Source organism: Leishmania infantum, chromosome 16, assembly GCF_000002875.2.
Source record: "Leishmania infantum JPCM5 genome chromosome 16".
In the NCBI taxonomy this organism is placed as follows: Eukaryota; Euglenozoa; class Kinetoplastea; order Trypanosomatida; family Trypanosomatidae; genus Leishmania; species Leishmania infantum.
In genome coordinates this window covers 305,038-332,653 of record NC_009400.2, presented here as the reverse complement: position 1 = coordinate 332,653, position 27,616 = coordinate 305,038, and the positions used below count along the sequence as shown (strand labels likewise).

The following is a 27,616-nucleotide window of genomic DNA, read 5'->3' as shown; positions in this document are numbered from 1 at the left end:
CCTTTTCCCCCTGACCACCACTTCGAGGCGTAAGGGCGGTGGCTGCCGTTTTCTTCGTCGCCTTTCATGCGTATAGGGTGCATGTGTTTGTGGGTGTGCCTGTGTCTTGTACGGCTGCATCTACACAGTGCGGTCGTGTGCCCCTATATGGGTATCTTTTCCCTTGTGTTTCTCTTTTTCCCAGAACGCGTTCACTTCTTTCCTTTTACTCATCTTGTGCCATGTACAGTTTTACCTTTTCTTCCACCCAGCTCGGTGCGTCGTTTGTGCACTACAGTGTCTCCCGGTCTACGCGTGTTCGCTTGTCGGCCTCGCGCGAACTCTGCGTTCCCTGACTGCTTTTTTGTCCGCCATCACACGCTGAGACACCGCATAGCCGGAAACCGCAAGAAAGAAACGGAAAACGAAAGTGCATACCCCGAGTACAGAGGTGGGGCGGGGACCGCTACCGGTACCGCGAAACTGCAGTCTTCGATCACCCGGTGCTGTGGAATGAGCAGATGGGTTGCCTTTTGCTTGCTCTCTTTCGACCGGCGTGGCTAGCCTCTGCTGCTAAGACACTACAAAAGCACTAGCGGTGCAGAAGAGTCGCACATACACACACCCACGCCTCCGAGCACAAGACAGAAGTGCTGCACGGAGCTCAGGCAGGTTTCATGCTTCAAGAGGGTGATTCATTTCACTGCTTTCCTCGCTGCGCGCCGTCGCCGCTCTCTTTTATTTTTTTTTTGTGTGTCTTTATGTTTCACAGTGCACTTCAACCTCCGTAACCAGGTACGTTATCGCAGCGGCGTGGGATCGCATGCGCACTCATGTCGCAAGAGATGCTTGCAGAATCGTTGCCGCTCTTCAGGGCTGCAGGCCATCGCAGCTCTGACGTGATTCCTGCGGCGGCGCAGCGTAGGAACCCTTTCATCGTAGCCATCGGCTCCTCATGCGGTGTGCAACGGGCCGCTGATGGCACCGCCTCCCCCTTCATTAGTGCGCTGGCACCGTCGGTCTGCCAGAGGAGTAAGACGTGCTCAGTAACGACAGCACATCGGCACCTCTTCTCCAGATCGGCGGGGCCGCGGCGCCCCAGCGAGCAACGTTGCGGTGGCAACCGGCGGTTGCCATGGAGAACGCACTTCTCACAGCTGCTTTCCGAGGAGCAGATTACCCGCTGGAGGCTACGGTGCGAGGAGCAGGAAGAGCGGGTGGAGATTGCGCTGGCAAAGCCGTCGTGCCGGGTGCTGTTCTCTCACGCTGATGTGACAGCTGCACGCTCTGCACGTGGACAGGGCGACGAGCGCCTGGGCTGCGATGCGTACTCTCGACCACACTTACCGCGTGCGGAGCTCGTTTGCGCCACGGCCAATGAAGCCCATTCGTTGCGCGCTGGCCGGAGGCGGATCAAGACCAAGAAGCACTGCTCCTCGGGGCGTAGCGGAGGTCTTCAAGAGCACCCGACTTCCGAGACCCAAAATACAACGTCCGCCCCGGCGCCATTGTATGTGCGAGACAGCGAGCTGCTGCGCGCGCTGCAAAGGGCAGAGGCACGTATCAAGCAGCTGGAGGCCGGTACCGTGTCGCAGGCTTCAGCGCCATGGGATAAGGAGAACACCATGAACGCTTCCTCGTCCACGATGGCGAAGCCGCAAGCTTCGGCTTTCCCTGGCGCAATCCAACCTTTTTCACCTCTATCATCGCGCCTGGAAACCTTGTAGATGCCGCCGATCCTCTCCTCCTCCTGCTCATTTTTCTCATTTTAGCATCGTTCTCTGGTCGCTCCTGGCGTGTGTGTGTGTGTCACTATACTGTCATTCTCTTCCTCTTCGACGGCGATTCCGATGAGCAGAGACAATCACTGCCTAGTGAGACGTCTAGCGAAGAAGTCAGTACTATAGGAAAGGCGCGATGTGCTCACATACACAAAGAAAAGAGTGGTCACACATACGAAGACACTCCAATGTACAGCTGCTCATCTCTCCCTCTTCCTTTTTTTTTTGATTTTGTTTTGCTATCCTTTTTGCTTCCACACTGCGGTGCCGGAGCTGCGGAGCTTCAGTTAGCGACCGTTTTCTTTTTCTTTCGTATTGCTCGTTTACTTCGTTGCTCATTTGCACACATGACGGCGGTTTTGCCCCGGCGTCCAACACACATCGCCTCCCCCCTTCCCTCAGAGTGTAAGCGGTGTGTTGTGCTTTTGGATGCAGGGATGCGCTGGTTCGAGGGCAACAAGCGCGCCTCGGTGTTTTTCACAGAGAGGCTGTCCATTGCTTCACCCTTTTCACTCTTCCTTCTGACCAAGGCGGAGCGAGCGAGCGAGGAGCGCAGGAGACGCTTATCTGTTTTTCTTCCCTGCCGCTGAAGCCATCAGTTCGCACCGCATTCTAGGAGTGCGAACAGAAAGAAAACTGAAAACAAAACTTCTTTTTCTTTTGTGAAACACGATAGCCACCTCTGTGGTAGTGTTCTTTGTGCCTTCGACCGGTGAACGACCTCTTCCCTCTAAAGAAGACGAATGCACGGCAACACTGCCCCCCTCCTCTTTCTCCTCTTCCTCCTCTTCCTCCTCTTCCTTCTTCACCCCCACGCATCCATGCACACAAATCCAATCTCCTCTCTTTTCTCCCTCCATCTCTCTCGCTCTCTCTAACGTCACCACATCATCGCCTCTTCCACCTATCGGTAACGCACCGACGTATCCTCTTCCTTTTTTTCCTAGTCTCCGATTGTGTATGGACATCTCACGTACGCAGTCACCGTCTTTCCCCTCGCTGGTTGTCAGCATCGTATCCCGCCCACACGACCGCCGCCACTCAAAGCAATGAAGATCAAGAAGAAGGATCTGCGCAAGCGCGAGGCGCAGCTGCCGATCAACTACCCAGATCCCGATGTCCTTCCGGACTCACTGCCGGGGGGCGTCATCGACCTCGAGTCGGAGATGGTGCAGGTGGAGATCCTGTGCAAGCGTCTGGCCCACAACGAGGTGGCGGTGCGTGATGCCGTTCTGGCCGAGGTGCCGCACTATCTGGAGCGACTCACCGAGGCCATGGCCGCGATGGAGAAAACTTACGAGGCTGAGATCGCGGAGGTGAGGGCCTACTTCAAGGCGCATCCGAAGACGCCGAACCCGTACCGCTATGAGAACCTTCCACTGGCGCTGCAGCGGTTCCGGGAGAAGGTGGCCGAACAGGAGCGCGAGGACCGCCGGCGCGTGGCCATGCGCGAGTTCCGCCATCGGCAGGCTCAGGAGCGGCGTGACAAGGAGCTCTATGGTCGCTACGACAACCCTGCAGGCGACTTCGCAGCGAACAACGATGACGATGTGGAAGCTGGTCTGAACGTCGGGCCGAAGCCAGTGCATGTTTATCAAGGCGAAAACGTGCACCGCGAGCGCTATCAGACTTGGATGGAGGCGTGGTGTGATGTGGAGCTTGTGTTACTGAAGCTGTGCCGCGGCATCCACTACTGCCTCTGGCACTCCGACAAGCCGCTCGTACAACTCGCCTGCGCGCAGAAGATTGCGGACCTTCTTCATGCCCCGCGGACGACGCGCTGCAAGGTGCTCTTTTATGGGTGTCTCTTCCGCGTGCTGGCGCGTGAGTGGCCCACGATCGACCGGTACCGCATGGACAAGTACCTGGCCCTCGTGCGTCGTATGGTGTTCGCGTACGTGAAGTTTGTGAAGGATGTGCATGGCGGCGATGCATCGGCTCCTTCAGCCGGTGCTTCTCCCCCGAAGCGAGAGAGCGCCGCCGCCGCGGCGCTGCGCTCGCCGACCGAGAGGAGCAAGAAGAGCGCTAAGCGCAGCCGCGACGACAAGGCCGCTGTGGCGGAGCCGGAGGCTGACACCGCCGCTCTTAGCGCGCTGTGGAAGACAGCTGCCGGTGTCTCTCAGGCCGCCTTGCACAAGTACATCGGCACCGTTACGGCAACCGCAAACGTAGTGGGCGAAATCTTCTACATCCTGCAGCGTCAGATCTTCTCGTCCAGCACGAGCGTCGGCCTGACGATGCACATCTGCGATGTGGCGTTTGACGAGCTTGTCAGAGCTGAGCTTGACACCAACCTCTTCCTCGCCCTGTCCGCCGGGATCCCCCTCTACGCCATGAGCCAAGGCAACTACGTGGAGAAGCGAGTGCTGGATAACTTTTTCCCCCCCCTGGCCGGCGGGGTGTACGCGCAGCGGAGGGCAGAGCAGCTAGCGCAGGCGATGGCGGCCAAGGCACCGGCGACGCGGAAGCGCGCTAGCAAGCGAAACGGCAACGGAGACACCACAGCTTCGCTGGAGGCTGTTGAGGCATTGGCCGCGGAGCAGGCGGTCGCTGAGGCTCGCACCGTGATGCAGGAGATCGCGTTTTTCTGCCGAAAGTATGCCGTGGCCCGCGGTGTGGCGCATGAGGTGCGTCCCATGTTCTCCGAGGCAGAGCTCATCATGCGACAGTCGGCGGATCCTGAGTCCTTCCAACCGCTGACGCCGACGGCTCAGCGTCGGCGCATCGAGCGAGAGCTGAAGGAGGTGGACGGCACGCGTGAGAAGGTCCGTAGCGAGCGCCAGGCGATGCGTGAAATGAAGAAGCAGGACCGCCACGCAGCACTCAAAGAGCGGGTCGAGGCACGCGTGGCGGCTGTGGTGGCGGAGAAGGGCGATAAGGCTGCGAGCGTGAGCAAGGCGGTGCTGCGAAAGAAAATCATCGCCGAGGAAATGCGGGCGAAGAGAAAGCCGGTGCACAATACGAAGCGCAAGAAAGCCTATCACCTCACGAAGCAGGATTTGTACGGCGACGCCGACGCGCAGGCTGACGGTGACTAGGTCGCTCGCAGTGTACTGCGTACTTCTCTCTAGTTTCCTCCCTCCGTACTTGGGTCGCGACACACGTGCGTCGAGGCGTAATTGCACGTGACGACGTTATCTGTGGTGGTGATGGTGGCCGTGCTTGAGACTTCCGCGAGTTTTTCGATGAACATGCCTCTGACCCCCCACCCTGAACATGCTCTTCACGATACCGGGTGGGAAGAGGAACGCAAGCGGACGAAGAGAGAGTGACTCCGGCCTTCGCCCTTGACCTTGCTCTTTCCCTCCCGCTCCCTACCTTCTTGGATTCTTCCTCTCTCTTGAAGGACGCGTGTTGCCGGAGTGACGTCTTTCCTTTGTTTCTCCTTTATTTTTTTTTAGTGTGCTTGGGTTCTTCGCTGTTTGGTTAATCGAATAACGCGGATCTAATCGCTCGCCACTGCCACCACGGCAAAATAAGACACGACAACAACAGCGTAAAAAGGGGAGGCGCCCAAATAAAGTTCTCACAGAAGCGGAGGGAGACCGCAGAGCAGATGCAAAGGAGAAGTACTCTGTGCTTTTTTGTTTTGCGGTCATTCTATTTGTGTGCGCGAGCTTTAGGGTCTCCTGCTCCGTGCGTCGTTCGCTTGCCGCATTCTAGCGCTCCTGGGTAGCACGCTAGCTCACCCGCGCGCGAGTGGACACAGCATATGCTTCAGCTCGACACGTGTGTGTGACGGCGCTGAAGAGCACCAGTGGCGCCTCTTCTTCGGCCCGGCGCTTGGGATGACTGCTGACATGGAAGCGTTGCTGCTGGTCACCCGGTCGAGTGCTCGCCACGCCTACGCAGGAGTAGTACACGAATGTGCAGTGGCCACACACGGACACACACACACGCGCGCACGTCTCTGGTTATCTGCTATCATGGCTTCTCTTCACTTTTCTACTTTTCTGCTACTCCCCCCTTTTCTCTTCCTCCGCGCTTCGTGTCGTGCCTCTGCAACGCTTGCTGTCTTTCACACAAGCACACAACTGTTTCGTTATCCTATCACGTGCAAAAGACGAGTGCGAACACCACACACCACGCGCTTCATGGAGGTGTTTGGCATGCTAGTACAGTCACGCACACCCATGCAAGCGCATGTACGCGAGCACTGCAGGGGTGTGCAGCTGCCTTGGATCCCACCAGTAGTGAGCGTGTCGACCCACAGCGTAGAAGACGGGAGCAGCAGCAAAGGCGAGAAAAGACTTAAAGTAGAAGAGCCGCATGGCACACATGCGGTGATGAGGGCGTGCCGTGAAGAGCGAATGCTGCCGACTAACTCTCCTGCTCTCCTTCCTCGGCCAGCGAGTGAGTGTGCATCAGCCCCCCCCCCCCCCCCCCCGCGGAAATAATTAACGCAGAGATACACACAAGTCCATCAGTACCCCATCCCATTGGTCCGACTCCGCCGTATCCCTCTCGCATGCGATAGGAAGTATGCTGGACAGGCGTATTGCGTATGCGGCTGTGGTCTTGATGGCGCAGAGGGGGCTCCGCTTCCGTTGAGTTACGATGTGCTGGCCCCGGAAAAGCAGCCATGCATGGACTTCTCATGCATGGCTAAGCCTCGCGCGGCCTCATGTCTGCGGAGCTCAAGAAGGGTTACATCGGCTGCCGATCGTACCTGATGAGCGCCGAAGATTTAGGAAAAGGCGGACGCTTTACGCACAGCGAGATTCTCATTGCGAATGATGCAATCATCCAACAAAGGAGGGAAGGGGTGCAGGTGCCGGAGGAGTACGTCCGTAGCCTCGAGGGCCCGGCCCACAGCACCTTCCTCGAAGCGGCTCTCAGCAGATCGGTGGAAGCCGCCCGCGCCCGCTGCCGGGAAACGAAGCGGATGCAGACAGGGGTCTCTGCTGAGCACTCAAAACTTGCCCGAATCGTCAGAAGCGACCCGTTTTGGCCAAGGTCGTACACGATGCAGACCCTCGTCGTCTTCTCGGCGATCTAAGGCGTCGCATTCAATGGGCGCGGCATGACGCCAGCAGAGGCCCGCGACACTTCGTTGGCCTTGAAGAGGGCCTTTGACTGCCTCCTCACTCAGGCGCGGGTCTCGCACAGGCTCACTCTCTGCAGCGCACGCTTCCGGGACGAGCGGACGATGGACCTCGTGGCCCTGATGTGTTTAACCGCGAGGAGGAGCACGAGACGGGGGCGCGGTAGGAAGAGAGCACGCACTCGCAGAGCGGCAGGAACTCGGGGTGACGCTACGGGCACGCGATGGGGGCACGGCCCAGCCGACCGTGTAGGTGCGCTGCTCATGGGAGGCGCCTGTTCTTTTATTTTCTTCTCTGCTGGAGCTGCGGCTTCCCTTCATTTGGATGGCGCCTTTGTCATCGCTGCTGTCCTCACGGGCTATCTTCAAACAGTCATACAGCCAACGCGGAGCGACTTCACTCCGTGACTCTCCGTCCATGCGCGAACCACGGCCCGTTGCATAAAATCCGGCGAGAGCCCCACAGACAGGCCGAGCCGTGATCTTGCACACCAAGCGCCAAGGGCCACAACTGGTGGCACGGGGAGGGTGCGATATGTAACTGGAAGGACGAGCGGCTCCGCACTCCCGTCCGTGCACGCAGGCACAGGCATATACACGTACCGATGCGCTTGTATGGAGAGACGCGCTCTGCTCCCGCTGGTATGGCCCTCTCTGTGTAAGCGGTACGACCGCACACATGGCAGAGGTCGGGCCGACTGGGACGCGTGTGCCGACTCGGTCAATGGCCTCGGGTGTACCTCGCTCTCCCGCCTCTTCTATCTGCACGCCTCTTCACTGTCTTTTTCACACGCTGCCGAAGGAAAGAAGGTATTGATATACACAAACGCAGAAACACACATTTTGTGTACCTGCATACTAAACTCAGAGCTGCGCGCTTTCATTCCGTGCCCTCTGTGACTCTTCCTCTGTGGCGCTTGCGCGCGCACACGACTCTCTTCTTTCCTGTCTGCCGGCTCTTTCCTCTCAAGCATTTTTCGCTATGCGATAGCTGCTGTTATCTTTTCTTCACTCTTTCTGGGCGCGCACATCACCACAGGTGCTCCTCGCATCGTGACGAACGGTCTCTACCCCCTTTTTTATCTGTGGATCGTTGGTTGCCTTGCATAATCGGAGGGCGGAGGTGAGGCCACACGAGACGTGCGGCTGTTTCGTTTCCATTTTTTTCTGTTGTTTTTTCTTGCATCCTCTCCGCATCCAGCAGATCTTTGGGTGGCCCTTCGCTGTGTATTTGGGGTTTTCCTTTTTGTTTCGCGGCGGCTGTACAGCCTGTGTCGTCGTCTGCGTGTGCGTGCTTGTGTGTGCGTGTGGGTGTGTGCCATCATCCTCTTTTTCCGCTTCTCTTTTATTCCTTTTTTCGCCTCACCACACCCGTCCTCCTTTGTTTGGTGCTTATCTTTTTTTGTTTTCATTCCCTCCTCCCCCTTTCCCAGTCGGCGTCGTCTCTCTCCCGCCGCTCCTTTTTTTTCGTTGTTGTTGCCCGAAGCAGACACACCCACACCGACACGGAAAAAGGCAGCGAGTTCCGGTCCCTGCTTGCTCCTTCGATACTTGTGGCCTATGTCGTCTTCTGCAGGCGACTACGGTGAGTCCTATCAGCGGTCCGACGAGCGCAACGAGTTGGCGTCGTCTGGGGAGAAGAGCGAAAATGCCGCGTACGGTTGGCCTTCAGAGATGCTGAACGCGTGCACAGACTTTTCAGCGCCACAGAGTTCGTACCAGCTTAACGCGCAGACGCCTCCTCCGTTCGCGCCGTTCGCGCCGTCGCCGCTGAGCCGACCCGCTTCACAATCCGCCCCGACGCAGCAGCGTAGTGAGGGCACCCCTTTGCAGGCAGAGACTGCCCGAAAGCACGGCTCATCGTTAAGGGCTCACACCTCCACCTTTCAGTCGACCTTGTCCTCCGCCGCGCCGAGTCTCGGTTCAGGTGAGCTCTCATCGTCGCCCTTTCCACACCGGCACTCCGATACTTACGAGAGGCCGCTGCCGCCCGAGGCCCTCGGCGCTCGGCAGCTTGTCGACTATATCTTCACTCCCCACTCCCCTGGGCGTCCCCACAGCTCCCTGTCGCCGCCGTCCGTCGTGCCCCGACCCTCCCCGCGTGAGATCGGCTGGCCGATGCCGTTGCTTGCTGAGCCGGTGAACCCAAGCTCGGGGCGGCGGCTTGTCTTCTTTGGCAAGGGCCAGCAACCCCAGTTTGTATTGGGGGAGAAAAAGAACCGCTTTATTGCGGTGACGTTTAAGCCAATCCTATCCGTCGCAGCTGCGGCCGTCGTTAGCGCCGCACCTGAGCTCGGAGACACTAGCACCACCACTGGCTACGCGTCCTACGGTACGGTACTGGGCTATTCCGACGACAACACGAAGATCGTGTGGCACGACCGGTCGGAGCGGTTTGCCAGCTACGTCTCACTCTCCAGCATTCAGTCCATTCACCGCGCTTCCGCCATGCAGTGCAGGCACTGCGGGTTTGTGCTGCTCAAGCAGGAGCTGCGAGAGCACATGAATACGCACAAGAAAGGCTCCGGCGTCGAGTACGGGGTCTTCACGGACGATGAGTCGCTCGGCATGCTGTGCGGTGATTCGGGGCTCATGCAGAATCTGGCCTCGCCGCGCCGGCTGGGTGAGGGTGCGCAGGGCGTTGTAGACCTGATGGAGGTGGTGCAGCCAACAATGGAGGAGGTCGCGCAGGCTGGCCCATCGAGTGCGGCGTACCGCTTCGTCAGCGAGCATCTCTCTCACGAGAGTCGACTGCAGAAGGTTGTGCTGAAGTCGATGCATTTCAGCAGCGAGGCGAAAGCGCTGGATGAGTACCAGAAGTCCGTTCGCTTCATGACGGTAATGCAGCATCCTCACCTCGTCGAGTACCTAGCCGTGCAACTGAAGCCGGATCGACGCACGGTGTGCATTTGCATGCCCTATTATCAAGAAGGTGACGTGGGGGCAATGATCCGCAGCTTCCGCGGCGACCACTTTGACGAGAGCTTCGTCTGCTCCGTTGCACTCCAGCTTTCTCTCGCCCTTGCCTTTCTGCACGAGCGCAACCCGCCGATCGTCCACGGTGACCTGAAGGTGGAGAACGCCATGTTTTACAACAACAAACAGCAGATTGTTCTGACGGACTTGGACGCCAGTCGCGAGGTGCTGGGTGGGTACCAAGAAGCGGTGCAGTCGTCCCTGGGCACCACCGCGTACATGGCACCAGAGACGCTGAAGGTAGAGCGGCTCATGCCGTCGTCGGATATGTGGAGCCTGGGTGTCTTTCTTTATGTCCTCACCGTGCTTCCGGACTTTCCGATGATCCTGAATCCCAACACCCAAAACCTCGACCTGCTCAATGCAGACTGCTGGGCCACCGAGGAGGACCTTCGCGCGATGGAGTCCTACTCCAGCGCCCTGAACGACGGCCACTCCAATGCGCCGTCCGTGAACGCCGGCAGCGGCAACTGCGGCATTACCTTGGGGGAATGTGTGCGAGCAAACATCACACGCAAAGGATACTCCCGCGATCTCGCGCAGCTTGTCGTGGACTTACTGTCTTACAACCCACTGAAGCGGCCCACGGCGGAAGTGGTGGGGTGTCGCCTGACGGAGATCATGACGGACTACCTGCTGGAATTTTAGTCTTCAAGCGGCTCGACTGGTACATTTTTGTGCGTACGGTCGGTTGAGTATCAGCACTGAGTGCATGCAGCGCGCGTCACGTTGTGTACTTTACATGGGCGCACTGATGCGCATACTCTCACACACATCCGCAAGTGGTTTTTCTTGTGTGTGTGTGTATTTTGCGCGGGGGTTTCGAGGGCCACGTGTCATTGCCCTCAGGTGTGTACGTGTCGGCCTCTCGGTCAGCTCTTTGGGTCATGGGCCGCCAGAGGTGGCCGGTTTTGCCGTCTTCCTCGTGTTTCTTTTCGTGACGTATGTCGCGGTTTTTCTCTCCATTTGCTCGCACTCTTCTTTCGATGGCCTCACTCTCCCCCCTCCCTGTCGCGCCTTTGCGCACGGTGCGACGGCAGCCTCTCTCACGCCTCGTCTCTTCTATTTTGCTTCCCCCCTCTTCCCGTTCTCCTCCCATTCGATGCGGTCAATGCGGGGAGGGGGTTGGAAGTGCGCGGTGGGGTGGGAGGGACGGTGTTGTCTCCGCTTTCACCGTGCATTTGCGTTGCATAGCTTTTCCATTCCTTTTTTTCTTTGGTCGTCGTCGTTGTTGGTTTGATCGTATCGCCTCTGTCGGGCGCTGTTTGCGCACTCCTTCCGTTTTTCTCGTGTTGTCCAGTGTTCTCTTGCGCTCTTCACCCCCCACCCCCTTCTTGCTGTTTTCCAGCCTTACACTTGTGGGTACGAGTGAGACACTGGATAAACCCGCACGTACACACATACACACAAGCGCACACACTGCCGCGAGCGCCTTGGGCTCATAGGAGTGCCCATGCGAGGTGTTGAGAAGGTTCGCATGGGCAAACGGCAGCACGGCGATTTTCTCGTTTCGCTCCGCGTTTGAGCTCTTCATGGTGGTCGATCCCCCTCTTGCACGCGGGGCGCGGATGGAGGAGGGGGTGGGTGGGTACGAAAACAGGCGAGCGGCGACGACACTGGTGCGTCTGTGCAGAGTGCCGTCGTTGTTGCAGCGCCTGACAGCCACCCCATGGCGAGGTTGAAGGCATGGGATGGGGACGAAGTGGCTGGAACGATGCTGCTGTACAGCAAAGTGCTCGACTACGTCGCTCCAGGCTGTGCGCTGCCTTCCCCTCCCCACGAAGTATCGCTCATCCAACTCTTTTCATTCTGCATTCTTTCTCTTTTTCTCCTCCGCCCTTTGCGGGCCTCCTGCGTGTATGTGTGTGGGCGTGGGCGGTGTTCATATGCTCGCGGCACTTGATGTGAAGCACACCAGAGCGCAGCCGTGGCCGCGCACCTCACCTCATCGCCTCGCCCACGCACACAGCTGTCCAAATACCTCGGACAATGCCTGTGATTAATACGCCGTTTTTTATGGAGCTGCGTCCTGGGGAAGAGCTCAAGCTTGCGCAGGCGCCGTCACCTGCCCTGCCGACGAGCTCTTCCGTGGCTTCTGCGCACACCACGAATGCGTTCGCGAAGAATGAGTTTCATGCCATGGTGAGCGGGGTCGCCTTCGTGGAAGAGGAGAACGTGGATGACAAGGGCGCGGCCACCGCGGCTGCCGCGGCCGCCACGGCGTACAAGCCGCACCACAAGCACAGCGTTATTCGCGTCACCCTGCTTGCACACGTGCAGCCGCCACCGCAGGGTTCTTCGACCGAGCACTTCTTGAAGACGGTGACGCTGGCGAGTTTCAACTTTAGCAGTGACCCCTCCCCCAATGGCGATGCGTCCAACGCTGCATCGTGGGAGCGTCAAGGCAAGGCGAGAGGGTCGGTGTCGTCGCTCCCCTCTACCGTGACGCGAGTGGAGAGCACGGTTCAGTTTCGCTCGCCACTGTTCTTTCACTCGAGCGGGAGCATCCAGTCCTTGTCGGTCGTTGCTGAGGACATGGCCACCACGGCCGGCTCCTCGGGTAGCAGCGGGTCTGTGAAGCGCTACCAAGGCCCACGCCGATTCGGGGTGCGCCTGCACGGTGTCCAGCAGACATTCCTGACAGAGGAGCAAGTGCTGATGCTGGCACAGCAGTAAGCAGCGCGCCTTTGCCGAACAGCTCAGCTGCCTTTCTCTGCGCCTGTGGGCCTCTTCGCACCCACCACAGAGAGATCGCACACATGTGAAACGTGTGTGCTAACACTTGTGTCTGTGAGGGGGGACGGCTGGGGGAGGGCGGTGTGCGGACACAACTGCATCAGGACACACTTGAGGAAGTTTGTATTTTACACACACGCATATATATATATATATATTGTGAACGCTTAACTCGACACGGCAAAACAAAAGCATAAAGGCGAAGAACACGAGGGAGCCCACACACACAGGGATAACTTGCGCACGCAAGAGACGCCGGAAAACGTGCCCACTGCATCGTCTTGTCCACCTGTAAAGTCAAGAACACGGGAAAGAGTGTCGGGAGGAAGATTCGGTCTCTCTCTGCTTTCAGTAGCGGAGGCGCCTCTCTCAAGCTGCACTGCGAAGGAAGCGGGTGGGCGCATGCTTTGGGAGCTCGCCGCAAGGGCCGCGCAAAGAGGACAGGTGAGGGGCCTAACGCGTTTTTCGTTTTTCTTTTTTCGTCTTGGCCGAGGGATCGGACGGACAGGTCACGCGAGCACGTGCTCCAATGCTGGCCACCGCCACTGCTCCACCCGTCCTCTTGCTTCCTTACCGTCCCACCTTACTTTCTCCTCGTAGCCGCTCTCCTCCGATGCTTGTGTATGTGCGCGCGTGCGGCAAAAGGGCTGCTCCACTGCCGTTGATCGGCACCGCAGCCTTGCGCGCATCAGCGGTGGCGCCAAGCCCACTTCATGAGGCGGGTGCGCTTGCCGTGCTTTGCCGTTTTTCACCTCCGCCCCCCCCTCCCCCCTCGTGTCTCGCTAAGGCCTTCTGGAAGTGGTCTCACACGCACGGGGCACACGCTGTACTTTGTCTCGTGCTTTATGTTTTATGTTGTCCATTCCTACTCCGTCCCCTTCCTTTCCACGCATTCCACCACAGGCGAGTGCCATTGCCGCTCTCCGCGAGCGCGTACACACTCATGTCGACAAGCGCGGCTAGCCCGGCGCAGCGGTCGCCTGGTCAGAGCCAGTGGAGCCTGAGCACGCCTGTCTCCAGCAGACCACAGCACAAACTGCGCAGCAGCGTCCCTATCGTGTCGGATGCGTATTGGACGCCCGACTTCGCTCACATGGAAACTGCTCGACGACAGAAGCCATGGCGCTTCGACTCGCTCTTCTTCGAGTCTGTCTCGGTGTCGCTGGCGGCCACAGTGAAGATGTTTCTTCACGGCACGCGTGGCTGCCCTGACATGTCACAGGGCCGCTTCAACTGGTTCGAGGTGATGGGGCTCTTGATTGGGCATTTCAGCCACCGCGAGCTCATATTGACCGACAGCTTCAGCTTGCCTGTCGCTGCCTCGGAGGTGGAGTGCAGCATGACGGAAGCCTCACAGATTTACATGGCCAACTACCTTGAATACCACCGCCGCCTCGGCAAGGCAGAACCAGGGTGTCTTGGGTGGTACCACACCCACCCCGGCTACTCCTGCTTTCTCTCCGGCATCGATGTGACGACGCAGCGGGACAGTCAACAGATGCAGGATCCCTGGGTGGCGCTGGTGATCGATCCAGTCAAAACGCTACGGACTGGCCAGTTCTCCATGAAGGCGTTCCGCACGTATCCTGAGGGGGACTTTCAGGGTCAGCGTCCTCGGAGTGCGTCTCACAGCGCTGTTGACGGGGCTCAACCTGCAGCGTCTCCCGCCAGCGCCACCGCCTCTACTATGTCTGACGATTACGGGCTTCCTCCTTCCAACCGCGTGAAGGAGTTTGGCATGCACGCGCACCGATACTACGAGCTGCCCGTACGCATAGTGCAGAGCGCGCGCGATGCGCCACTGTGGGAGCTTCTGCAGCGACACTTCTGGCCTCTCTCGCTCTCCCTCACCTTTCCGTTCGCGCCGTCGACAAGGATCTGCAACTGCTGTTCTGCCGAGCTCGCCAAGGTGGTGTCTGCCCTGGGGGCACGGGCACAGGACTCGTGCACATGTGAGCGGTCTCCTCTGGCATGTGATAGCTTTTCTCGTAGAGGCAGCGTGGGCAGCATGCCGCTGCTTTATCAGTCAAGCAAAGTCGTTGGAAGTGCCCAGGCGTGCAGCGGCGGCGATGGCAGTGCAGACGCCGACGATGCGGCAGAAATGGAGCAACGACTTCTCGCCATTACAGGCGAGGTACTTCGAGTCAGAGCGGAATCCTTCTCGTTGATCGGCGCTTCACACCCTGTGCACGCAGAGCTGCTTGCTGCGATGCGTGCCGTTGCCGCGGCTGCAGGACCTGCAACAACAGACAAGAGACATGGCTGCACATCACTAGGGACCGCTCGCAACGCGCGAAACGAGGCGTCCTTCTCGTCATTGTTCACGTCCAGGCGCGATGACCCAATGGAGGAGGAGGAGGAGGCGTGAAAGGGTGGTGTGTGCTGTCGTGATGGAGCGTTTCACGCGCGGAGAAAATAAGATCGGCATCCCGCTGGCTCGAGTCGGCGCATGCGAGTGTGCGTGCTCTTTGTGGACTGCTTCACTCTCAGCGGCGTTGCTCTCTTCCTTTGCGTCGCTCTCTTTCCCTTAAACGATGACGTCTCTCCTTCAGCCCTCTTGACACCCGCTGCCTCTGTGCTGGCCCATCCCATCCCATCCCACTCTCCGTCTGTTATTTGCATGCTTCGCTTTTCGTTATGCCGCGTGCAACGTTGTTGACATCGACGAGTTCGAAGAGGGGTACACCACAGGAAAGTGAGCTCTCTACATTTCATCCGTCTTTACCATCCTTGCCCGTGAGTGTATCAACAGAAAGGGAGAAGTACAGACAGTGGCAGTCTCACGCACCGCACAGGCTCAGACAGCCATGCGGCACATCCACTGTTTCTCCATGAATCGCTGAGGAGGATGAAAGCTGAGGCGCGACGGCTGCGTGTGAGTACCATCCAGCGCATTCAGTTCCGATGCTTTCTCTTTCTCCCAATTCGTTCGGCGCTCAACATGGTGTTTTGTCCGACAACACACTATTGTCATTCAGCGGCCGCTGTCCTCGCGCTTCTCCGTGTGCAGCCTCCCCACTCCTTCCCCACTCCACATACTTCATCCTCTCTCTTCAGTGCCACCTTTCTGCCTCAATTCGACACCGTCGCTCACCTCCACTCACCTCTCCTCCGACTAGCCTGTCTCTGCCGCAGGTGTGCACACACACACACACACACAGAGAGACAGACAGACACAGACACCGTTCTACTGATCGTGCTCTGTCGGCGTCTCTCTCGCTCGCTCTGCCTCGCAGAAGCCACGTGCAGGTGCGTGTGGTGGTGTGTCTTCGCGCCGCTTTCCATTTTGTGTGTTTGCCAAACTGGGGTCTTGGCATCGTTGCCGGTGGCTCATCCCACACGCACACCATGAGTGGCGGGAGCACGGCATTGAAACTGCAGCGGTTGCTGGAGGCAGAAGGGGCCTTTATCCACTCCGCGCTGCAGGTCCGTGCGCTGCCGTCGATGGGCGGCGGTATGGGTGTGGTGCTTACAGAGAAGCTTGCAGCCGGTGCCATATTGGCTCACTTTCCTTTTCGATCCATGATCACGGCACGAAAGGCGCGATTCAACTTGGCGATGACGGAGGTCGCGCTTGAGCTGCTCGAGGGTCACGTGGCAGCTGCTTCTACGAACAATGATAGCGAAGGCGATAACGGGACTGCGGGGCCATGCGCTGCTACCGACGTTCTGCGTGTCATTCCGTTCGCCTCGCGTGTCTGGTCCGAATACGAGTTTGAGACGCGCGTGCGCTCGCGGCGCCTGCGCCAGCTCATTGACGCCAAGGTGGAGGAGCTGGCAGAGGCCCTCGACAGTACCGAGACCATTGTGTGCTATGTGTTGCTCATGGCGGCCCTCTACGGCCGTTTGTCTAAGCACGCGCGCCTCCGGAGGAGTGGTGCAGGCGACGGCGCTGCAGATGAGGAAGCTTCCGTCTCAGCTACGGAGGCGTGCTCTTGTGAAGATGAGGCGGGACCGGCACCTACACTGCACTACACGCACGAGAACGCGTGGATGCGGACGTGGATTCACGCACTGCCGGGGCAGTATGACAACCTACTCGAGCTTGTCCCGGTGCCGGAAGACTCGCCGCCATGCTTAGCGCAACACGGCACAGAGCCGGCGTGCGCGGCGCGTGCGCCGAGTGTGTTGCCGGGGAATGCAACGGCGGCGTCATCGCCACCTCCACTTCTTGCTCGTGTTTCTGCATACGCTGAGTCATCTGGTTGGCTCCGCTCGTACGTCTCACTGCGCCGCTTTCAAGCGAGTGTGGCGCGCGAGCAGCAGGCTATTCAGCGGCGGCACGCCAAGTGCTGCGCGGCGCTGCGATGCTTGCAGCGTCTGCCAAGGGGTGTCGAGGTGACAGCGGAGTTGGAGGATGAAGAACATGGCGCAGCGGCGCCTCAAACCGGTGGCGTTGCCAGCTGTGGGTCTTCGCCTTCTTCCAGCCAACAAGACTGTGGCCGCCGTGACCATGGAGCCACGTGCACACTTGGACAGTTTCTGTGGGCATTCAACACGCTGATGAGTCGCGGCTTTTACTTCCCTGAGGAGACATGGGCGGTGATGCCGTTTGTCGACTACTTCAACTACGCCCTGGAGTCGAACGGGACGATGTACCCTCAAGAAGATGACCCCGAAGATCCGGAGTGCTTCACAAATCTGTTGCTGGCGAAGAACGGCTGCAACGGGATCGGCAGCGTTGCGCCGCTCATGGCTGCGGCCGCACCGCGCAAACAACAGCGGCGCACTGCCCTGCGCACCGCGCGGGGCGGCAAGGCCGAGGTGCCGCTCGCTAACTACCAAACATACGAGTTTCAGCTCGTTCGGCCGACGTGCCCACCCAGCGAGCAGGTGATGCTGCACTACGGTGCCTACTCGGATGTGGAGCTGCTCATGTGGTACGGGTTCACCTTGCGACCCTCGCTGCTGCCTGCGCCACAGTTGGCAGCCGCGCCGGAGGGTCGTAAGAAGGGGACCATTCCGGTATTGCCGCCGTCTTTGAGCGACGCCGACGGTTCCTTGATACATGCTGCGCACGGGCTGCGGCTGGCGCTTTCTCAGTTGGCCTCCGCCACAACACGCGTGGCCTACTACCGGCGGTGTGTCGCGCCGTTACGCCGGTGCGACGGCGCCGAGGCGAGCGATGGGGACGAGGCGGCGGCGTGTAAAACTTGGCTCGCCGCACTCCATTGCGCCTATCGCCTGCCACTGTCCCCCATCGCCAACGCGGAGGGTAAGTACCCGGAGGTCACACCAGGGGTTACGTGGCTCGACGAGCTGCTGAGTGCGTTTGCCCAAACGCCGGCAGTGGCGGCACCCTGCGCGGAGGCAGCGTCCGAGGACGAAGCTGCCTACCGCATCGATGCATGGATGCGACGCTGGGGCAGCGAGCGGTGGCCCGGGTTCGCCGCGTCGGCGTTTCCGAACATCACCAAAGGATGCGCCTTGGGAGTGCTGGGACTGTCTCCGGTCCTTCGTGCTGCAGTTCACAGCAGCTTCTGGACCCCTACTCCAGAGCGAATGTCGCTGAGTGCGGAGGAGCGCCTACTCGTGGTGCGCGGCTTGGCGTGGGCGGAGCTGTACGTGAACATGACAGCTGCGGCGCGCGCAGACGGGCTGACGACATCCTCCGTCCCCGCAAGCACCGCCGCTGCTGAGTTTGCCCGTACGATGTCTGTGGATCAGTGGACACTGCTGCGCTTTCTCGCATTGGAGTGCACCGATGCCGCGCTGGAGGAGTACGTCGAGTACGTCTCGGAGAGCGAGCGGTAGGCAGCGAGGGGGGAGGGTGAGCCTCGTTGATCGATGCTACGTGAGTGTCTCTGCCCGTGTTCACATCCCTCCTACTTTCTATTCTTTTCCTTTCGAGTAAATCAGTGTTCCAGTGAGTCCCAAGCCCCCGCTAAGAGGGATGTGTGTGTGTGTGTGTCGGTATGAACAGTGCCGTGCTCCGCCTTCAGAGAGAGAAGGACCGAAGCACGGCACACGAGATCCTGTGTCCGTCTTTGCACCCCCACTGTACTCGCGTCACGCACCTTTCTCGCCCGTGCGCTGGCTGCACCCAGAATGGCATTTCTTTTCTCCCGGCCACCCCTCTCAGCGCGCGGTATCTCAGGGCCCAGTGCCCCCTCAACTCTGTGTGTGGGAGGAGGCCCAGCAGCAGCCCCCACCCCTATTCCTGCCAAACGCCGAACCACCTCCGGCGGTGACAGGCTCAGGCACCTGCGACATGGCGAGGTCAGAGCGACGTATCGCTACAGATGTCGGCGGTCAGGTCCTGGCCTGCGTGGCGTCGGAGCAGCCTGCGAGACGGCTGTTGGTGGGTAGAGCTTGAGTCGCGAGGGCCGTGCTCCCTGATGACCGAGTCGGCGCGCTGCTGTGCCGCGTGTGCCCAAGGCTGCTTCGCATCCCGCGATGGGGCCCGTGGCAGGAGGGGCCGGGGGCAGTGTGGCGTTGAGCGCGTGCTGTGCGGCAGAGGGGGTGGGTGGGGCATGGCCTCACGCTGCAGAAAGGGAAACGTGTCTCCCTTCTCTTCCCAGTTTTGTTCGCTACCTTCTCAACGAACGGACGCCCGCGTACGCGTGCTTGCATGCATGGCGCACCCGGCCACACCGCCACGTCGTGGATTCCCTGCGCGTCTGCATCCTTTCGAATATAAAGGGCGTCGGCGGTACATGTGTGCGCGTGTCTGTGCTCGCCTCCTCCCCGGATGAAGTGATTCTGTCGCTGCTCTCTGTTATCATAGTCGTCTCCACGTTTCGTATCGACTTGTCGCGAGCTTCGCGCGCTCCCGAGCCCTGTCTCTGTGCCTCCGCGCAGCTCAAATACGTAAGCTGGCGAAAGGTGGGTACACACACACACACACACAGGCATACATATATTGTTTCTTTACCATCGCAAACAGCGAATATTACGCGCCGCGGCTGCCATCATCACCACCGGCCACCTTCCTCCAGTCCAAAGTCTTGAATAGAAGTCGGCTGTCTGAAAGCAAGCTTGTTATCAACGGGCACACCGTGCTACATAGGCAAGAGGCCACAAAAAATGCAGTGCCGGCTGGGCTCTCTAGGCGGCGGGCGCATGCAGACTTCCCTGTTGGGGCGCATAGGAGGTGCCGCGCTGTGCCAGAAGCGACTCTTTCAAAGTACGGCGGCCGCTGGCGCCGGCACTACCACCGCCGCGACCGTGAACTCCAGCCGTTCCTCGGACAGCGGTGCGAACGCGTCTGCGTCGTCAGACACGTCTTTGCACACCCAGCAGCTCTACAAATCGGTTCACAAGGGCCGGGGCACGACCCCGATCCCCAAGTCGTATAAGGAGCCCACGCTTCGTTCCCGCGTCGCTCCTGCTAGTGGGGCCGGCGCCGTTTCATCGGCTGCTGCCGCCGCGGAGACGCTGCCGCCACCGCTGGTGGGCGCGCGCTCGTCCTGCGCCGAGGACGCCGGCCCCGTTCCCCAGCGGGCACTTTCGCCGCTTCAGAAGAGACAGCTGCAATTTCGCAATAAGGCTGCCTTTGTCCTTACCCCACAAGCTCTCCGGCGTGTCAAGTACCTCCTCGCGCAGTACTCGACAGTGCACTCGGCCGCGGCGGCCAAGTCGCCGTTGAACAGCGACGCATCTGATGAGGTTCCTTCTGGGATTCGCATCGGTGTGCGGCGGCGCGGCTGCAGTGGGTACAGCTACACGGTGAACTACTACTTTGACTCGGCACAGCGTAGCGGCAAGGGTGCGACCCCGTCGCGTAAGATGGCCGGCTTGATGGAGGACTTGGTTGTGGAGCAGGATGGTGTCAAGGTTGTAGTGGACGCTGATGCGCAGTTCTACGTGATTGGCACGGAGATGGACTACGTCATAACCAACGTAGAGGAGAAGTTCACCTTCAAGAATCCGAATCAGAAGTACAGCTGCGGCTGTGGGGAGAGCTTCATGCCGTATGACGCGGATGACATGGACACCGGCTAGCGGTGCGACAAGCATGAGGGCGAGGGGTGGGTGGGTGGGCGAAATTGGGGTGGAGAGCTGAACACGCGAAGGCTCTACGCGTCTACGCCCCCCCCCCTCTTTTGGCACCGCATGGGGGAGCAAGGCGCGTAGAGGCTTCGGCAGTGGAATGCTGGTGTCTGTGTGTGTGTGTGTGTCTGTTGGTGTGTGGGATGCCTGGGCTTTTGGAGGACGAAGGTTTCCAGCGTTCCCTTTGCTGATTTCTTTTTTTCATTTTCTCTGCACGTACACGGTTTCCTCGTGTGTCGGCGTGTGCGTGGGCGCCTGCTTTGGTCCCGTCGCTTGTCCTCTTCTGTCGCTTCTTGGCGCTGTGTGTCTTTGCTGCTGCTGCTGCATTCACGCCTCGTTTCCTTTTCTCGATCTCGTGCGTCCACTTCTCGCGCGTGGGCTGCTTGGTATCAAGCTCTGTTGCACAGACGCACGTAGCCGTACGCTCTGTCATGCGCGCCTGCCATTGTGCCGTGCTCCACTCATGCTGTTGCATGGATGTCTGCGCGCGCTTCCATCTACGGTCAGGGATGCGCTTCCTCTTGCTTCCTCGGCACACGCACCCACGCACACATACGCCAATGCAGGCACTGAAACACGCACACGACATTCACATGTACGCTCCTTCGTAACAGTGCGTCACTATTCTTGCTGGCAACTGCAGCAGCTCATGTATTCTCCTTCAAAGCATCTCCTCTACCTCCCTGTGCGCGTGTAAGCACGCAGACACGCACTGATCGAACAGACGGGGGAGGGGAGAACAAGAGAAACCGCTTGGGCGCGCTCGGACGTGGCTAGGGCGAGGGCACTCTCGTTTCTTGTGTTTGCATCCTCTTCTCCACCGCTCACGCGCAGGTTTATACACCAACTCCAAACGCTCTCCGCAGTGGTGCGGGTGGGGGTATTGACCATGAACCCCGCTGTGCGCCGCTTTTAGTGGTCTGGAGTGCTGCCGCATGCGCATATCCTACATCACTGGCACACCACTCAAGGGTCATCAGGGGGCGCCATGGCGCCTGTGCATGTGTGTGCGTGCATAGCCACTCCCCTATCTCAATTCCCTTATGTCTTTGACTGCCATCATTCCTTTCTTTTTGTGTGTGCTTTCCGTTGCCGCTTCTCCGCTGATCGTGCATCTCACGTCTCTCTGCCGCTCCTCACCGCTGCCCTTCAGTATCGCTTCCAGGGGAGGCGCTCTCTCTTCTCCTGTGCGCGTGCGTGTGGATGTGTGAGGCTGAGCGTGTCCGCTCCCTCCTCGCGTACGCACTCGGCAGATGCGTGTGTGCTCTCACACGCACACACGCGAGAGAGCACATACATACACAGCAGCAAAGGAAGGCCGCTGTGTTCTCCGTCATGTTCGTCTTGCGCATCGCCGGCGACGTGGACGGCTTCAAGCGCAACATCGAGGTGTCTTTTTCACATCGCCCGTCTCTTCAGCAAGTGTGCACCGTCGCGGAGGCGATTCTTCCACTGCGAGAGCGGAGTGGTCGCCGGCTGTGGCGCTCAACGTGTGTGGCAGCAACGCAGGATGCGGGAGACGACACCGCTAGCACTGCAGCGTCTTTCAGAGCTCCAGTTGATGCCAGCCCGCGCGCCGCAGCACCGGCGGCCATATATACTGTTGAGTCACTGGTTTACTTGAACAGGGCCACTCATGAGTGGGAAGGGCTTTACAGCGCCTCTCAGCTCACGTCGGGGTCACAGGTGTACTGCTTCTTCCCTCTGCAGCATCGTCGGGTGGCCGCGGCCATAGGGAGAGGCTCGAGCACTGCGCTCCCCTCCTCGTCCTCTGCATTTCCTGTACGAGAGGAGCACGTGAATGAGGCCGAGTCGCCAAGCTTGCAGGCCTGCGCGAGTGTACCTGTCGGAACCGGGGTTCAACAGAGCCGGGCCGACCCCGATAGCCCAGGCGCCATTCCAGCGCCGCAGCAGCGCCTTGTCTGGGACTGCGCCAGTGGTGCTCGAGGTGGCGCTCGGCCGAGATGGAAGGGCGTGGATGGAGGCTTCAGTCACGTCGACTCTGCATCTCCCTCGCCGATGCAGGCAAGTGCGCGGAGCAGCAGTGATGCGGCGCACGGCTTTGCCGCTGGACTGCGCCAAAGGCGCGTCTCGTCTCCTTTTTCGTCGTTTAGTCGCCGCCTCTCATCCCTGTCACCCTCCAGCGGTGTTCCGTTCGGTGCCTCAGCGTGGTCAACCCTTTCGCCCACAGCAGGGACGGCACCTCGAGTGGTATACAGGGCAAGCTCGCCGTCTTTTCGCTCCGCCCCCACCTTCTCCACCCCTCCCCGGCATGTTGGCGCCGACTTTGTGTGCTCCGCGTCCCTGCCCACCCGCAAAGACTGCAGTGGTCTTGTGGAGGCGCAAGCCCAGAAGGCGTCACCATCGCGGCGGCATTCGACCTTGTCGCGGCTGCGCGATGATTGCAACAGTTTTCTCTCAGACTTGCACCAAGACTGGTCTGCGTTGCTGCTCAGCGGCGAGGGCGGGCGCGGCAACCGCTACGCCCATCTCGGCGATCGCCTGGCTTTTCTGTTCGACATTTTGGTGCACCTTGACCCTCAAGAGGACGGCTCAGGGCAGCGGCAGTACATCCTCTTGAGGGACTTCTATCTCCTCGCCGCCTGCTTCACTTCCACTTTCACCGCTGCCGCTGCTCTTCCTCGCCCGACTTACGCTTCGATGAGCGTCTATGGCACGTCCATCCCGTCGACGGTCATGAACATTACGGCAGAGCTGGATGCACGGTTGCATTGGACCTGGGACGATGTCATGCGACACGCGGACAAGGATCGCGATGGCTGCATCGCGTACAGAGAGTGGATCTCATTCGGCATCGAACACCCAGAGGTGATTCAGCTGCTATGCCGCGCTGTTCACACACTACTCCTGCGCGAGGCAGCTTCGTCAGGCAGTCATTACGCCGACAGACACGCCAGCCCAGGTGCACAGACTCCGCTGTTAGCGCCTTCCGGTTACCTCTTCTCTCACTCCACCCCCTCCATGAGGCATGTGGGAGACAGGACTCGCAACAGCGATGCCGAGCTTTTCTCAAGCGTCTTGCAATGCTGCCGGATGCATCAAGGCCAGACCGGTGGCACAAACGCCGACAGAATTAAAGTGATGCGTGCCGCTGAAGTGCATGGACGGCATGCTGAGCGTTGCGAGGCGTGCCGCGAGATGCAAGCCGAGCTCTCCGAGGGTTGCCGCGGCAGAGTATCCGCGCAAACAAACATTGCATTCGCCCTGAGGCACTGAGATGAGAGGCTACGTGTGCGCCTGTGGCGGTGGTGGTAGCGGTGGGGCTGCTTGGTGCAAGCTCTCGGTTCTCCTGAGTAGAGTTAAGCGCTCTCTAGCGTGTGTGGGAAGGGTGGCCACGTGTATGCCGTGTGCGTGACCTGACGCGCGCATCAGTGTATGAAGCCGACGCTGCCCTCGGTGTCTTCTCCACGGACCTCGCTCGCGCTGTCGTCTACGGCCGCCGTTTTATCAAAATCGCCACGCATTGAGGCGCTCCACTGAGAGCGCCATACCTCCATCTTTTCTATACATCACACATGCGTACACACATGCACACACATACATCAGGGAATACCTCTCCTTGTCTGTTTAAGCGGGGTGCCTCGCTTACCTCCATGCCGGCTCTGCTAGACTGCCGTTGGCTGCGCGAAGAAAAAAAATCCGCCCCGCCCCCTCCCCTAAACCACGCACACAAAGTGAAGTGCCGTCTCATGGCTCTTTTCTCGCTCGAGAAGGCCTTTTCTTGCCTTGAGTGTGTCCCCGCTGCGCTCCCTCCCTCCCGCCGCGAACTTTCGGCACTGCACCGGGTGTGAACGCTGAGAGGGCCTGCGTGTGTGTGTGTGTGTGTGCCTTTACGGAAGGCATGCCTCGATGGCGTGCCGCGAGCGCCCTTCATCCATTCTATTGCGATGTCTTCCCTTGCACCACCCCCTCTCGTCCCACTCTCTGCCCTGCCTTCCACGACAGCGAGAAAGGCGGTGCACACAGCACACGCGCGCGCACACACACACACACGCAACCACACACGTGCCAACCACTGCGCATGCCACCGCCGTCGAATCAGTTTCTCGTAGGGCAGCGCGCGCGGCGGCTGCACGTCAACCGCGTCTCCGGGTTCTTCTTTGCGCAGCTGGACAAGGGCTTTGCCTCCCCGTACGTGCTGCTCGCCTCCGGCGTATTCTTCTCGTACTTGGCATGGCAGGTGACGGAGCACTACGTCCGGCCACGCCAGGAGCAGCTGGCGCGGCGCCGCCTAGTTCAGCGCGTCCCGTTCGAGTCGTCGCACAACGTGTTCTGGGGCCTTGCCAACCCCGGCGAGGCCGGCGTTTCCGCTGCCGCCGGCCGTGCAGCAGATGTCGAGGACGTTGCGAGCAACTTGTTCCTGCCGCAGTCGGTGAACAAAGGGCAGGAAGAGGCGATGCGCCGCCCGCAGCTGCTCTTCAGCGAGGCGAGCGAGTTGCACGAGCGGCCGTCTGCGGCTAATCCCTCTGGCGAGGTGGACGTTGTCTGCCTCGAACTCTCTGAGTTCTCCCCCACGCTGCGCGACGACGTCTACTACCGCAGCGTGCACTACGTCCCGGCACAGGGTAGCTCAGCTGCGGCCTCTTCGACGGAGTATCAAGGGTCCTGGCCGAAGGGGTCGAAGCAGGTGAGTAGCAGCAGCGACTCGAGCGAGAAGTCGATGATGAGCTCCAGCGAGGTGGCGGCGACTTGTTCGGCTGCGTCCGCCGCCTCATCGGGCACTGCATCTATACCGACCACAGCGGAAGTAGAGAAGGTTACGCCAGCTACGGACTACCTCCAGTTTATGCCTGGCCAAGGCGAGGAGGTGATACATGGCATGATCAAGTGCAAAGGCGTAACGACACAGAACAACTGCGTCCCCTACGCCGGCCACCTCGAGGGGGAGTACGCGCGCAAGCTCATGCTAACCCTCGGGCCTGTGCACATCCTGCGCGACGCCACCCAAACGATCTTGCCGCGGCGCTTCTCTTTTGTAAAGCAGGTACCCGTCGAGACGCTGGTACTCGGTATGCACTCGGGCGAGATGCCACGGTGGCTAAGCACGTGCTACCCGAATTTCAACGTGCATGTGGTGGAGAAGGATGGCACACTGGTGCGGCTGTGCAAGCGGTTTTTGGGTTTTCAGGAGTCGAGCAACCTCACGGTGCACGTCGACGACCCTGTCGAGTACGTGCGACGCCAGGCCGTCATGACAGCCTACGGCAACACGACCGACAGCGAGGTCAAGCCATACGAGTTGGTGCTGATTGATGCGATGGACGGTGCGGGGCGGCTAAGCACACAATACGGCCGCCTGGAGTTCATCAGTAACATCCGCCGCATCATGAGCAACAACGGTTGTATCGCCGTCACTCTCCCGAACAAGGATGCTGGGTTTGTCTTCAACATGGTGCAGAACTGGCGCATGGCGTTTGCAGGGCGGCCAGTGGTGCTGGTGCACTGCGTGACGTCGCCCTGCACGATCCTCATGACATTCCAGGATACCGCCACGCGTGGCAAGGCGAATATCGGCAGCGTCGCCAAGGTGGAGGAGTTTCAGGATGTGCTACGGGAGCACATTCGGCATTACGGCGCAGACCGCGTGCAGTTCGACATCACGCGTGAGGTGAGCGCGTCCAACTTCAGCGTGCTGAACCCGGAGCAGACGTACGGGATAGAGGCGTACCTGCCTGCCGGCCACCCCGCGATCCTTGCGGCGAGGCACCAGGAGGTGCAGGAAGCGATGCTGCGCAAGAGTCGTAGCCAAGGCTGGGGAGCGTGGTTGCGCCGCATAACCAGAACAGCACTCTCGGCAAGTCAGCGCAGCGATCTTGATGACCACTGAGGAGGTGCCGAGGCGCATATGTGTGTGTGTGTGTGTGTGTGCACGTGCCTCAGTGCGGGAGTGGGGTTGGTGGAGTAGGAGATGAGTAAGGTGCGTATCCATTCTGCATCTCCTACGCAGACGGAGCCTTTTCCACCAACATCCGCCTTTTTCGATTCCGGCTGCAGTGCAGCCATTTCTGCTCGGTGTCTCCTCCCTCTCTGCGTGTCTGCCAGGTTCTCATTCGCGCTCTATCGACTCTATGTCTTACTCCTTTGGTGTCGCTTCTAGGAGGAGAACGTGTCTGTGCGCTTCCTCTTTTGTTATTCATGTTGGAAGAGCTGCGTGCGCACATGCACGTGTGCATAGGTGTATGTGTGTGCCTCAGAGAGAAAGAGATACCACGAGAGCGGCAGGGAGCGATTCCGAGTGGAGATTTGGATTTGACGGTGAGCTTGAAGGGCGGGGAGAGATGAGTCGGGTGGTAATTGCTGAGGTCATGCGGCAGCGTGCAACCATCCGTATGACCCCCCCTCCCCAACCCCTCCCCCGTACTGCCTTCCCTTGCTGTGCTACTGGATATCGCTGCACCGCTAAATGAGGCTGTCTGCTATATTGCATACTTCCTCTGTCCTCCCCGTCTCTTGTTTTTACACTGCTGGATGGTGTCGCCACGGCGTTGCCTCCCCCCCTCCCCCTTCCCCCTCCTCTTCGCAGCGGCACACCTCTCCCTCTCTTCTATATTGTTGCTTTACCGCGTATCATCCCGGCGTAGCAGCGTGCGCTGGTGCGCACATCGGATCTCTGTTGCGGGCGGCAGCAGTCGCACTCTGAATGCCTCGGCCCACGCGTGGGAGGCCATCGCACTCACTCCCATCACACCCGCCTGTAGCCGTGGGGCATTTTCTTCTTTGCTTGGCGATTGCCGTGACGCGTTTCTATCGAACAGGGTAACGCGCCCTTCGCGCTGCGAGCGACCTACCCTGCTTTCTCACACCCCTCCTGTGCATATAGGAAGGCGTCTACTCAGCGGCTCACGAGCGGATTCGGCTACGCGGACACGTGCGCCCGACTATTTGCCTGCGTTGGCGCATTTTGGCGCACCACCTCCGGCTCACCACCCCTCCTTCCCCATCGGGCAGCCCGAAGGACAAAAAAGAACGGGGCCGAGGCAGTGGACGAGCGGAAGGCCCCAAAAGGGAGAGCGAGCTGTTCTCTCGCTTGCACGGAGGCGCACACCCACCCACCCACATATATATATATATACGTACAGACACGTGT

General features: G+C 59.7%; 9 protein-coding genes and 1 pseudogene across 10 annotated transcripts; all 10 read left to right on the top strand.

Annotated features, from left to right (window-relative positions):
* Nucleotides 1-812: 812 nt before the first annotated feature.
* On the top strand, nucleotides 813-1,706 carry LINJ_16_0900 (conserved hypothetical protein; the record flags this gene model as incomplete). The annotated part of the gene is made up of 1 exon (XM_003392339.1): nucleotides 813-1,706. The coding sequence occupies one exon, from the start codon at nucleotides 813-815 to the stop codon at nucleotides 1,704-1,706; it is 894 nt and encodes a 297-aa protein (XP_003392387.1).
* Nucleotides 1,707-2,809: 1,103 nt separating this feature from the next.
* On the top strand, nucleotides 2,810-4,798 carry LINJ_16_0890 (conserved hypothetical protein; the record flags this gene model as incomplete). The annotated part of the gene is made up of 1 exon (XM_001464538.1): nucleotides 2,810-4,798. One exon carries the CDS (start codon nucleotides 2,810-2,812, stop codon nucleotides 4,796-4,798), a length of 1,989 nt encoding a protein of 662 aa, XP_001464575.1.
* Nucleotides 4,799-6,342: 1,544 nt separating this feature from the next.
* On the top strand, nucleotides 6,343-7,212 carry LINJ_16_0880 (annotated as a pseudogene). The gene has a single exon. A coding segment is annotated over exon 1 (870 nt).
* A 1,152-nt stretch (nucleotides 7,213-8,364) lies between these two features.
* On the top strand, nucleotides 8,365-10,428 carry LINJ_16_0870 (putative protein kinase; the record flags this gene model as incomplete). Its single annotated transcript, XM_001464537.1, has 1 exon — nucleotides 8,365-10,428. One exon carries the CDS (start codon nucleotides 8,365-8,367, stop codon nucleotides 10,426-10,428), a length of 2,064 nt encoding a protein of 687 aa, XP_001464574.1.
* Nucleotides 10,429-11,769: 1,341 nt separating this feature from the next.
* Nucleotides 11,770-12,456, top strand: LINJ_16_0860 (conserved hypothetical protein; the record flags this gene model as incomplete). The annotated part of the gene is made up of 1 exon (XM_001464536.1): nucleotides 11,770-12,456. One exon carries the CDS (start codon nucleotides 11,770-11,772, stop codon nucleotides 12,454-12,456), a length of 687 nt encoding a protein of 228 aa, XP_001464573.1.
* Nucleotides 12,457-13,459: 1,003 nt separating this feature from the next.
* Nucleotides 13,460-14,884, top strand: LINJ_16_0850 (metallo-peptidase, Clan MP, Family M67; the record flags this gene model as incomplete). The annotated part of the gene is made up of 1 exon (XM_001464535.1): nucleotides 13,460-14,884. One exon carries the CDS (start codon nucleotides 13,460-13,462, stop codon nucleotides 14,882-14,884), a length of 1,425 nt encoding a protein of 474 aa, XP_001464572.1.
* A 980-nt stretch (nucleotides 14,885-15,864) lies between these two features.
* On the top strand, nucleotides 15,865-18,270 carry LINJ_16_0840 (conserved hypothetical protein; the record flags this gene model as incomplete). Its single annotated transcript, XM_003392338.1, has 1 exon — nucleotides 15,865-18,270. One exon carries the CDS (start codon nucleotides 15,865-15,867, stop codon nucleotides 18,268-18,270), a length of 2,406 nt encoding a protein of 801 aa, XP_003392386.1.
* A 1,308-nt stretch (nucleotides 18,271-19,578) lies between these two features.
* Nucleotides 19,579-20,460, top strand: LINJ_16_0830 (conserved hypothetical protein; the record flags this gene model as incomplete). The annotated part of the gene is made up of 1 exon (XM_001464534.2): nucleotides 19,579-20,460. The coding sequence occupies one exon, from the start codon at nucleotides 19,579-19,581 to the stop codon at nucleotides 20,458-20,460; it is 882 nt and encodes a 293-aa protein (XP_001464571.2).
* A 1,251-nt stretch (nucleotides 20,461-21,711) lies between these two features.
* LINJ_16_0820 (conserved hypothetical protein) lies at nucleotides 21,712-23,745 on the top strand (the record flags this gene model as incomplete). The annotated part of the gene is made up of 1 exon (XM_001464533.1): nucleotides 21,712-23,745. The coding sequence occupies one exon, from the start codon at nucleotides 21,712-21,714 to the stop codon at nucleotides 23,743-23,745; it is 2,034 nt and encodes a 677-aa protein (XP_001464570.1).
* An 805-nt stretch (nucleotides 23,746-24,550) lies between these two features.
* On the top strand, nucleotides 24,551-26,356 carry LINJ_16_0810 (conserved hypothetical protein; the record flags this gene model as incomplete). Its single annotated transcript, XM_001464532.1, has 1 exon — nucleotides 24,551-26,356. The coding sequence occupies one exon, from the start codon at nucleotides 24,551-24,553 to the stop codon at nucleotides 26,354-26,356; it is 1,806 nt and encodes a 601-aa protein (XP_001464569.1).
* Nucleotides 26,357-27,616: the final 1,260 nt, after the last annotated feature.